The sequence below is a fragment of the Leptonychotes weddellii genome, chromosome 3 (assembly GCF_054177405.1).
Source record: "Leptonychotes weddellii isolate Sample4059 chromosome 3, ASM5417740v2, whole genome shotgun sequence".
Taxonomy (NCBI): Eukaryota; Metazoa; Chordata; class Mammalia; order Carnivora; family Phocidae; genus Leptonychotes; species Leptonychotes weddellii.
In genome coordinates, this window is record NC_138371.1 from 112,958,591 (window position 1) to 112,971,288 (window position 12,698).

General features: G+C 34.8%; 1 protein-coding gene across 10 annotated transcripts in view; it reads left to right on the forward strand.

The window, feature by feature from the left end:
* Positions 1 to 12,698, forward strand: part of PDS5B (PDS5 cohesin associated factor B) — a 186,688-nt gene that overhangs the window by 148,831 nt on the left and 25,159 nt on the right. For all 10 annotated transcript variants that reach the window (XM_081814806.1, XM_081814810.1, XM_081814813.1 and 7 more), the window contains 3 exons: positions 7,515 to 7,583; positions 8,977 to 9,113; positions 11,168 to 11,291. In XM_081814806.1, the coding sequence (XP_081670932.1) occupies positions 7,515 to 7,583; positions 8,977 to 9,113; positions 11,168 to 11,291 (330 nt within the window). The remainder of the gene's footprint in view (positions 1 to 7,514; positions 7,584 to 8,976; positions 9,114 to 11,167; positions 11,292 to 12,698) is intronic.

The window sequence follows — 12,698 nt, forward strand, 5'->3', positions numbered from 1 at the left end:
CCTGGGTGGCTCAGTTGGTTAAGCGACTGCCTTCGGCTCAGGTCATGATCCTGGAGTCCCTGGATCGAGTCCCGCATCGGGCTCCCTGCTCGGCAGGGAGCCTGCTTCTGCCTCTGACCCTCCCCCCTCTCATGTGCTCTCTCTCTCTCATTCTCTCTGTCTCAAATAAATAAATAAAATCTTTAAAAAAAAATAAAAATAAAAAAAAATAAATCTTTTTCCCTTTTGAATTTGTTTTTGTATGTGGTGTAAGATAGTGGTCCAGTTTCATTTTTTTGCATGTAGCTGTCCAGTTTTCCCAACACTCTTTATTGAAGAGGCTGTCCTTTCCCCACTGCATATTCTTGCCTCCTGTGTCATAAATTAATTGATCATATGTACATGGGTTTATATCTGGGCTCCCTGTTCTATTCTGTTGATCTCTGTGTCTGTTTTCATGCCAGTACCATACTGTTTTGATTACTGTAGTTTTGTAGTATAGTCTGAAATCTGGGAACATGATATGTCCAGTTTTGTTGTTCCTTCTCAAGAGTGCTTTGACAGGTTTTGCTATCTAGTAGCTTAAGCCTTGCAGATGCCTTCAGTGACAACTGCTGCTATTACCGCTGCTTCATCATCGTCATCATTATCTTTTTCAAGGTTGTTTTGATTATTGTTAGCCTTCCGCATTTCTATCTAAATTGTTTTATTTTGTTTTGTTTCTGTCTAAATTTTAGAATCAGCTTGACACTTCTCCCTGTACCACTCCAACCCAACATATATACGTACCTGGCTGGAATTTTGATAGGGCTGGTGTTGAATTATAAATTTCAGGCATCATCGTCATAATACCACCTTTCACTCTGTGAACATGGTATTCTAATCCTGAGCTTTCTGTTTCATGAAGATGGTATGCCTTAGTCTTTAATATCCCTGGATAATGTTTCTAAGTTTCTGTGTAGATGTCTTAGCTTTCTTAAGTATGTTCCTAGGCATTTTATGTTGTTCAATACTATTATAGGTAATAAAATTTTTAATATTTATTTTCTAACTGCGTTTTGTTGGCATATGGATATGAAGTTACTTCATTTTTATATTGCCTTTTACCCTAGGATCTTGTTAAAGGCAATTTTTAATTCTACTAGTTCTTGCATTTGGGGGGTTTCCTCTTTTCACAGTCATGTCATTTGTTCATAAAGACAGCTTCTTTTTTTCTTTTCCATTCTTAATGCCTTTTCTTTCTTTTTCTTCCTCATACCTTGGCCAGGACCTTCAAAACAATAGAAGTGGTGATAATGGACATTTTTATCTTCCTCTCAGTCTCAGAGGGAAGGATGGACTAATAGTACCCAATAGAGGACTTGAAAACTTCATCTAAATGGCATATATATGACACTGCACTGAACCTAGTTCTGGCATGCTTCTTTCAACTTTGTCTTTTACTTTTTAGTCTGCTTACATGTAATGTAAATAGTGATTTGGGTTAATTCGCCATCTGTTTTTTGTGTTTTTTTTAAAGATTTTATTTATTTTTTGACAGAGAGACAGCGAGAGAGGGAACACAAGCGGGGGGAGTGGGAGAGGGAGAAGCAGGCTTCCTGCAGAGCAGGGAGCCCGATGTAGGGCTCGATCCCAGGACCCTGGGATCATGACCTGAGCGAAAGGCAGATGCTTAATTTAAACTGAGCCACCCAGGCACCCCTGCCATCTGGTTTTTATTTTCAGTTTGTTTTATCAGTTCTCTTTTCATTTTACTCTTCTTTCTTTCCTTGTTTTTGATTAAATATTTTTATTCCATTTTCCCCTTTACTGACTTGGTTTTTACATTTTCCTATTCTTTTAGTGGTTGTCCTAGAGGATACAGCATTCTCCCTTGACTTCTGAACGCCAGTATCAATTAGTCTGTCTTAAACTTTCAGGACAGCAGGTTCAGTATTTTAGGAACCTTAGCATACTTTAATTCCCTTTGTTTCCTTATACTTTTTGTGCTCTTGTTCACACAGGACCATTACTATTATATTTTCTACAGTTAGTGTTTATTTAGATTTACCAACATCTTTTCCCTTTTCTCTTCTTTTTTCATTCGTTTTTGTCTATGTGATGATTTTCTTTATACTTGAAGAATTAAAAGAAGTATTTCTTTTAGTGTGGATTACTGCTGATGCAGTCTCTCGGTTTTTATTTGCCTGAAAATGTCTTTACTTTGCCTTCATTTTTTAAAGGATATTTTGTCCAGGTTTAGAATTCTAGCGTGGTATATTTCCTCCCCTTAGTAATTTGAAAATATTATACCATTATTTTCCATTTTCTTATCTTTTCTCTTGAAATCGGCTGAGAGTCTTGTTCCTTTGAAGGTTTTCCTTTTGCTTTGAATAATCTTTTCTATTTTGCATTGGCTCCAGTTTCAAAATGATGTGTCTGGGTGTGCTTTTCTTTGTATTTATCCTACTTGGGGCTTGTAGTTCTTCTTGAATGTATAGCTTTGATGTTCTGAATAGTTTTTGTTTCATGTTCTCTTTCCTCTCTTATTGCAGTTCTAATTATACACTCAAAACATATCATTTCTTTTGCTGTGATCCAGCTGTTTGACACCTTTATGTACTTTTCTCCGTGTTCATGCATCATTTTTTGTTTTCTTCTGACCTGCATTTGAATTTACTAATTCACTCTTCATATTTGTCTAATCCTATGTTAAGCCCATGCATTGAGTTCTTAATTACACTTATTTTATATTTCAATTTTATAATTTCTTTGTAGTTTTTAATATAGCTTTTAGTTCCCTGCCAGAATTCTCTATCTTGTCATTTAACTGTTGAACTTCTTTAATTAAGTTAACATTTATATCAGCCTTAATTTCTAGACCTCCTGCGGCTCTCTTTGTCTTGTCTGTTTTTTTCTCTTATTTTTTGGTAAAATCTTTTCTTACACACGTTTTTTTGTTTTGTTTTGTTTTTGTTTTTGTTTTTTAAAGAGAGCACAAGCAGGGGGAACAGCAGGCAGAGGGACAAGCAGGCTCCCCCTGAGCAAGGAGCCCAATGCGGGACTTGATCCCAGCACCCTGGGATCACGACCCGAGCCGAAGGTAGACTCTTAACTGACTGAGCCACCCAGGCACCCACACATGTTATTTTTGATTGCATGGTAGACTTTGCATATGAAAAATGTTACAGATAATTTGAGGACCTGAATGATTTTGTAATTCTTCTGGAGACAACTTACCTTCTGACAGGTAGTGGAGCTATTGTCAGATCAGTTTGGTCCAGGCAAGAATGCACTGACTGGAAGCTGGGCTTCAGTTTTTGATAGGCTGATTCTTTTTCTGGTCACCTTATGTGTAGGGTATATTTGTTAGGGAGCCACCCGGAACTCAAGGGTGTTTAACAGGGACTCTGTTCTTTATTGGGCCCAGAATTCCAATTTTTTTCCTTCCTGCTCTGTGACAGTGATGAAAACATTACTCAACCTGTAAGTCTCTTTCACTTTCAGAATCAGTTATTGTTTGTATGAGAAAAGCAATCCTAGGGCCAGACTCAAATCTTGATTTGTCTCCTCTTTTGAAACGTTGCCCTGCAAATTCTCACTGCTTTGGTAGCTTTTTTATCACCTTCACATTGATTTTTAAAAAGATCTTTTATCCAGCCTTTCCATTTGTTCCAATGGAAGATAGGTTCAAAAAACCTAATTAGCTCTTGCCAGAACAGAACTTTCACCTCTTTTAACCCATTAATTTGTCTTATTTTAATGTATTTGATATGTATAAAGGAATATATATTTAACATTTGTGTAACTTGTTTTATAATAATACAGTGAACATTTATGAACTGTCAGCTCCTGGTTTATTACTTTCCAAACTTTTCTTTTTGTTTCTTCTCTGCCCCAGGTAACTACTGTGTTGAATTGGGATTTATTATTCCCTAACTAGAACAGAACACCACTTTAGCACATATATGTCTCTGAGTAGCATACTTGTTTAATTTTGCTTATTCTTTAGGTTTATGAGTTATACCATACATATTCTTGGCTGACTTGCCTTTATCATTACACATTTGTTTCTTAGAATAACCCTCCCTTGTTATTGCATCTAGCTGTGTGTGATTCATTACTCTGTATTATATATCACTGTGTGAAATTTCTTATATTTATTCTCTTTGTGGACATTTGGAATATTTCCATTTCTTTCCTCTTTAGAACAGTGCTCCTGTGAAGGTTCTTAGAGAGGCCTCATGATGCAAATGAGCAAGAATTTCTCTAGGTTATATTTATATGAGTGAAATTGATGAATAACAGTGTCTACACACATTTAACTTTTCGTTTTATTCCTGAATTACTTGTCAAAATCATTGTTAAAACTTATTTTTTTATTAGCAGTATATTGTACCCATTAGTGTCAGATCTTTTAATTTTTGCCCATCTAAAAGTTGGAAAATAGTGTCTCATTATAGTCTTAATTTTTTTTTTTTTTAAAGATTTTATTTATTTATTTGACAGAGAGAGAGATAGCGAGAGCAGGAACACAAGCAGGGGGAGTGGGAGAGGGAGAAGCAGGCTTCCCGCCAAGCAAGGAGCCCAATGCGGGGCTCGATCCCAGGACCCTGGGATCATGACCTGAGCCGAAGGCAGACGCTTAATGACTGAGCCACCCAGGCGCCCCTCATTATAGTCTTAATTTGCATTTCTCTGGTTACTGATTTTTTATGTCTAGTCACCATTCATGTTGCCTCTTTATGAAATTCCTTTTGAGGTCTTTTGCCTTTTTTTCCCGAGCTTTTTGTCTTTTCCTCATAGGTAATCTTTACACACATTAATACTTTTTCAGGTATATGTTGCAATATCTTCATAAAAGATGAATAAAATCTCATTTATGGTGTGTCTTTATACTCCTTTTATGGTGTCCTTTGAACAAAAGTTATTAATTTTAACGTAGCTAAATTTATCATTCCTTTCTTTTGTAGTTAGTGCTTTTTACATCCTTAAGAAATCCTTCCCTACTCTAGTGTCATAAAAATAGTCTCCCATATGTTCTAAAAGTTTTAAGATTTTCTTTTCACACTTAAAAAATTTAATCCATCTGGAATCGATTTGTTTGTTTGTATGCTGTAACTTAAGGATTTCATTTCTTTTTACTTCCCATAGGACAACCAAATTTCCCATCAAAAGTTATTGAGTAACCTCTCTTTCTTTCAGTCCTCTGCATTGTTACCAGTCATAGGGTGTATAGCCTCTGTTCTTTACCATTGCTTTGTTTGCTCATCTACAGGATGTCTTTCATTAAAGTTTTGTAATTTTCTTTGTAAAGAAAATTTAAAATTTTTCTTGTACAACTTTGCTAGGTACTTTGATTTTTTAAATTACATTTTTATGTTTGTGGTTGATTTGGAGAATTATTTTATAGTTTTGATCTTCTATTCATCTTTCTTGCTAAACTTTTTTCTCCTTATTTTTAATTATTTCTGAAGAATGCCATTTTGGGGACGCCTGGGTGATGCAGTTGGTTGAGTTTCCAACTCTTGGTTTCGGCTCAGGTCATGATCTCAGGGTCGTGGTGTCGTGTCCCACATCAGGCTCTGCACTCAAGCAGTAGCTGAGTTACCTGAGTTGCTAGGCTATGGTATCGAACCCCGCATCGGGGAGTCTGCTTGAGACTCTCTCTCCATCTCTCTCTGCCCCTGCCCCCAACACATGCACACACGTGTTCTCTCTCTCTCTCTAAACTAAACTAAATAAATCTTTTTAAAAAGAGAATGCCAATTTTGATTATTTTCTAATCCTTGACTATTTTATCTCTATATTAATTTCCTTATATTTCTATATGTGCTTCCTCTACTTACCATTTTTTCATCTCAACTTCATCTATCAGTTTTTTTGGAGGTGGTATAGTCAAGTCTTCTGTGGTAGTGAAGTTTTCTATCTTTACTCTTTTTTTAAATCATTTTTGTTTTGATTTATTTTGATACTCTTCTGCTGGTTGTCCAAATGTTCATGAATTTTATATCTTATTGTGTAAGATTTAAAAAAATACTTCAATATCCTGTTAATTAAATCCATATTCCATTTCATGTTTTTTATCTTGACTAGTATATTTTTTCATCCTATTATTTTTAGATTTTCTGTCATTGGTTTTGTTGCATCTATTTTGGTTTTATATTATTATTTTTGAACCATCTGACAGTCTGTTGGGTTTTATTTATAATAACTTTTTCTATTTTGTAATAATATATGCTGATTGAATTTTTTCTTATGAATTAAATATTTTAGTGGAGTATATCTTTGAATAATCCTTTCAAAATGGCTTATAATTTGGAAACTTTCTCTCTGTTCTAGCTTGCTAAAAATATTTTTTTTCCTTATTCTTGAGTACTAGAATCCTGTGTTTCAGGGTACTTGGCTGCAGAAAATCCAGAACATTGTTTTTTGGCATCTAGTCTTGCAGCTGAGAATCTGAAGTTGATCTGATTCTTGCATCTTTTTTGGAAGGTTTCCCCATGGAATCTTTCAGGATCTTTTTAATATACTTAGTTCAGAAATTTCATCAGAACATTTCTAATGTGATTGCTTTTTCATTATTTCCACTTTTTACTTGGAAGGCAGTTCTGAAAGGAAGTGCATCCTAAGCTATATGTGTTTCATGAGTTTGCCTTCTGGATGTTGGGGCTTCCTATCCTGTTGCCAGAGGGTTACCTGAGCTGCTATTTGATTTGTTTCCTAGGTTGCCTCTGGAAATCACTCCTGTCAGCTGGCGGTACACTGGATCTCCAGTGTTCCAAGATTGGGTTCAGCTCTTTTGTCACCTTACTTTAATTTCCTGGCTGCCACTGTAAATGTACATCTTGAAATCCCTGCCCTCTATCATCTCAGGATTATTCTGTGATTGTGCTGAAAAAAAAAAAATCTAACTTTTTTGGAGGATGTTTCCCTTCTGTGCTTTTTATGGAGATATAAACCTAGCCCTGTTAATATTTTTATTGTATATTTTGTGTTTTAAAATTTTTTCTAAAGTTTCTGGTCTTCTTTTTGGACCTTTTTGTTTTCCAACCCTCTGTGTGTGTGTGTGTGTGTGTGTGTGTGTGTTGCCATTTTGGTGGGAATTAGGTAGGAAGATACTAGTGCATATTCTTTCTTATCTACAGTCAACTGCAAACCTTTCTAATTTTTCTTCTGCTCAAGATATTTTGTATATACCTTTTTCCTTGTTTAAGAACTACGCTTTTTGTCTGTATTGATTTTTATCCTACTCCTTGCCAGCCGCCTTAAATAATTGAATCATTATTTTCAAAGGCTAAGTTAGGAAGTATATGTAAGAGGTTAAAGTCAGTCCTACCTCACACCTGAAAAGAACCAACTGCTGATGGATGTGTAAGTGCTTTATGTGGGTGCTAGCGAAGATAAGTCTTTGAACCTTTTTGAGAAATAGATGAGGTATTTTAGTCATCTGTAATGACTGTCACTGCAGAAGGTAAAGATTTCATTCATTCACTAAAAATTAATTAAAGATGAAAATTCTTATTTATGTTTTAAAGTTCTTCATTTTTGTTCAGCTCCCAGGAAAAAAGACAACTAAGCTTTGGGTTCCAGATGAAGAAGTTTCTCCTGAGACAATGGTCAAAGTGAGTGATATGCATATAGATCTATTTATTTTAATACACTCATTAGATTGTATTATCATTAAAGGTGTTAAAATTTCTATTCCTGTTATAAAGATATGGCTATTAAAATCATCCGAGTTTTTATATTTATTGTATGACATCATCCCATGTACTCTGAGAGTATAGGGCAATAATGAGAAACCTGGGGCCCTATGGGCAGTTGCACATAATCTGATTTGGGGGAAAAAAAAAGTGTTTGAAACTGCCTCTGTGTTGCTGCTTCTTAGTTATCAACCTTTTAATGACAAAAGACATTTCTGATTTTCTTGTGTGCATCTCCTGTTCAGCAAAGATGGTCATCTAGGTTTTAAGACTATTTATCTTTTCCGTGGAATTTGATAAAACTTTTTATTTTGATTTTTAAAAAGTTCAACCTGTTATTCCTTGAATTACAAGTAATACATAAAAGACGGCTTATTGCTAGTGTAGAGAGTATTGATTTACTAAAATGATTTACAGTCTCTGACGTAGATCTCATTTCAATCCACTGTCCAAGATGTGTAGGCCAGGAACAAATATATTAAATACTGTTTTTCTAGTTGTAGTTTCGTGTAAATCCATTCATATTGTGTATGTATGTGTATACTGATTTATATTTTATATTAGGAAATACTTTGTCATGTTATTCCAGCTTCAGATTCTAATACTGTTTCTGTAGACCTGTAGAGTAGCTGATGGAATGATGCTTGATGCTTCTGAGTTTCAGCATAAACCTATTTTCTCAGCATTGGTATCAAGCAGCAGTTTTGTTTAGTCAAGCAGCACTGGGCTAGAAGGCAGGCTTCCTGCAGTTAAGCTCATGCTTAACAAATGGCCCAGAAAAGGGATCTGAAGAGTGTCTGCCACATGCCATTGTTCAAGACCCACTTAGCTCCTGAGCCATAGATCTGTAAAAAGCTAAAATAATATGTGAAAAAGAGGTAATATGCACCCCATCAAAAAGAGTTGTTGGAAATATGAGAGGCAATAACAGGGTTTGAAGTACTTAAGTACTTCGTAATTATAAAATGTAGCACAAAAAATGGGAATATAATTTGCAGTTGGGAAATTAAGTTTTCTGACCAGGGAAGTTAACATGATTTTACTGTGAGTTTAAAGAATAGAGTTTATGATGGGGAAACAAAAAAAAAGAACCAGTCTTTAGTTAAATCATTCATTTGTCAGTTGCCTGGGTGGGAGGGTAAAACATCTTTAAGACATCCAGTTATCTTGATATATGCAGAAAAGAATGATTCTTTTTTCCTTTACTTTTCTTAAAAAGCATCCATTAAAACCATTTCACTTTTTTTAAGGTTGATACAGAATTTCTTTAAAATGTAGTAATGTTGTATTTGTCAATTTGTCTTTTGAATAGATTCAGGCTATTAAAATGATGGTTCGATGGCTCCTTGGAATGAAAAATAATCACAGTAAATCAGGAACATCTACCTTAAGATTGTTAACTACAATATTGCATAGTGATGGAGACTTGACAGAACAGGGAAAAATTAGGTATGTAATTATTATTTCAAAATTCTTGCACACTATCTCAGTATCTGGTATAATTGTTTAATGGTGCAGTTTCTTTTTAAGAAAGTAGCTAGTTGAACACTACATCAAAAACTAATATGTTGGCTATAATTGAACATAATAAAAAAAAGTAAAAAATTAAAAAAAATAAAATACAAAAAAAAGTAGTTAGTATTCCTATGTATGTGTGCATATATTTTTATTGTAATATGCTTTTGTACAGTGATCATTTCAAAATGGCAGTCATATGTCAGAGGCAAGGTATTGCTATATATTGTAAATATTTTTAAACAACAGATGTTTACTTTTTTGAATATCTAATGTGTGAAAATGGTTAGTAACTTATTAGTAACTGATGTTTTCCATTCTTGTTAATGTCTAAAGGAAAAAGAACACACTAGGTAGAAGACAACTTACTGAATCTATTTCCAGAAGTAGAAATATATGCAAACTTAAAAATGTACTAGATGTAAATTATATAAACGCATGCACTTTGTTTTGTTTGAAAGATGTGGTTTAGTATGGTGATTGAAAAAGTGGACCCTGGAGCCTGGATTCAAATCCTGACACCACCATTTACCAGCAAATTACTTTAACCTCCTTATGTCTCAGTTTCTTCATTTATAAAATAGAGATAATGATTATACTTATCTTGTCTAGCTATTATAATTAAATTAGTCATTATTTATGGGCTTATTTAGATCTCATCTCACCTGTTTTTATTCATGTTATTCTTTAATGAAATCAAATGTGTATTTGAATTCTGCAAATATATGTGAATTACATTAGTTCACTTTTAAAACAAGTTTTTATATAGAAATTCAGTCTTCAAAAACTTAGTTGTAAAATATTTAATTATTTATCTTTATACAAAATAAGCTCCAGTAAGAAAAACAGGCTTCCTTTAGTGGTGGTTGATATAATAGCCACTTGGAATATTGCTGTTGATGCACTGAATACAGAACCTTATAAATGTTGGCATGCATTCAGTCAGTATTTTTACATGATCCTTAGAAAGTTAAGGGGGGGTTGGGGTACCTGGGTGGCTCAGTCGTTAACCGTCTGCCTTCAGCTCAGGTCATGATCCCAGCGTCCTGGGATTGAGCTCCGCATTGGGCTCCCTGCTCTGCGGGGAGCCTGCTTCTCCCTCTCCCACTCTCCCTGCTTGTGTTCCCTCTCTCGCTGTGTCTCTCTCTGTCAAATAAGTAAATAAAATCTTTAAAAAAAAAAAGAAAAAAGAAAGTTAAGGGGGGATTCTTAAATCAATTCAATCATTAGATTTTAGAAGACCAAGAGTGTGTCTTTTATGTCACTCTCAGTGCTTGCTGTATATACGGTAGACACATACTTGTTTCATGAATATTGAATCTTTTACTGTGGAAGAACATAGGGGGCACTAGTTAAGAAGTTACAACTTTCCCTCCTTTTCAGTCTGAAATCCCTGTAATTTATCTAATATATCACTATATAAGGAAGGATTGTTCAGATGTATTTATTAGTTAAGAGTTTACTAATCTTTGAGGTGTGTCCTATTCAGCAGAAGTTTTCTTAAATTTAAAAGGAGCTTCTTGGTAATATTTGAAAAGTTGAATTCTAACTAAAAATTGTGATGTTTTCCACTACACCTGCTTTCATTCTTCTTTTGTACTTAGCACATTAGTTTTAGTTGACTTGATTAACAAGTTAGGACATTTTTGTACCTAATCTGTAAGTAAACACGTATCCATAAAAAATCCATAGTGGAAGACTTTAGACCCAATAACTAAACATACAAATAGATTTGTTCTAAGCTTCGCTAAAAGCTGTTTTGTGTAGGATGAGGGAATTAAATGACCTTAGAATAGAGAAGAGTTTTGTAGTATTAGACACCATCTTCCAAAGTTAAGTAAACATAATAGGGTGTTCATTATCACTAAATTGTGCTCCATCCTTTTTTTGGCCACAGGAATTTTTACAAAATTAGGTATAGCAAATAGAAATGTTTTTGTGTAAACATTTAGAACTCTAACTTTCTTTCTTGCTTGCTTATTTTTTAGTAAACCAGATATGTCACGTCTGAGACTTGCTGCTGGGAGTGCTATTGTGAAGCTGGCACAAGAACCTTGTTATCATGAAATCATCACATTAGAACAGTATCAGCTCTGCGCATTAGCTATCAATGTAAGGAAGATGGCCAAATAGATTATGACTTTATATGGTCTTTGACTTTTAGGAAGAAAAAAGTCCACCATGATGGTAGAGAGAAAAGTCTTGAATTGTCTCCTTTTGGAAAATGTATTCATGAGAAATGTTTCAGAGTTCTAAAGCTGTTGTTTGATTTTTGGGTTGCTAACATAGTACATTTGATTCTTGTTATTTGTAGTAGTTCTTTTCTACAGAGTCACCCCAATCACTGAATTAGCAAATACTGAACCATTGCTTATAAGGAAAATATACGGGTGGTTTCTCCAAGCCTCTGGTCACATTTTTGTCAGTCTGTCAGTACATAATTTAAAGATAAATTATTTAATATATAGTCGTGTCATTAACATTGAACTCATGACCAACAGAGCTGTAACTCATGCCTCAATGAAGCTTCACTAACATACTTTCTTCCTAAGTCACATCACAACCTTCTTGCTTTTAGGAACACTAAACAGCACTATGCTTGGGAGCTATTTTAAACAACAAAATCAACAAATGCACAAAAACACAAAAAATGTGGAACTAAATAGACTGTCAAAAGGGCAGTAGTTTCTAAATATGAGAGCTGACATAACAGGCAAAGCATTGCTTTGTTCAGCTTCAGCTGGGACATGGGTCAGATGATTCAGATTGTTTGTTGCTCTGCTCATGTACTCACCAGTTACCCTGAAAATACTTCAAGCATTGATTTTGGGGTTACAAATAAATTTTAGTGAGTAGGTGAATTCACAGATTTGGAATGTTTGTAAATAATGAGGACTTGAATGTATTTAGTTCTTTTTCTTTTTATTATGTTGATCACCATACATTACATCATTAGTTCTTGATGCAGTGTTCCATGATTCATCCTTTGCGTATAACACCAAGTGCTCCGTGCAGTACGTGCCCTCTTTAATACCCATCACCAGGCTAACCCATCCCCTCACCCCCCTCCCTTCTAGAACCCTCACTTTGTTTCTCAGAGTCCATTGTCTCATGGTTCGTCTGATTTACCCCACTTCATTCTTCCCTTCCTGCTATCTTCTTTTTTTTTTTTTTTAACATGTAATGTACTATTTGTTTCAGAGGTACAGGTCTGTGATTCAACAGTCTTACACAATTCACAACACTCACCATAGCACATAACCTCCCTAATGTCTATCACCCAGCCACCCCATCCCTCCCACCCCCCACCACTCCAGCAACCCTCAGTTTGTTTCCTGAGATTAAGAATTCCTCATATCAGTGAGGTCATATGATACATGTCTTTCTCTGATTGACTTATTTCGCTCAGCATAACACTCTCCAGTTCTATCCACGTCGTTGCAAAATGGCAAGATTTCATTCCTTTTGATGGCTGCATAATATTCCATTGTATATATATATATATATATACCACATCTT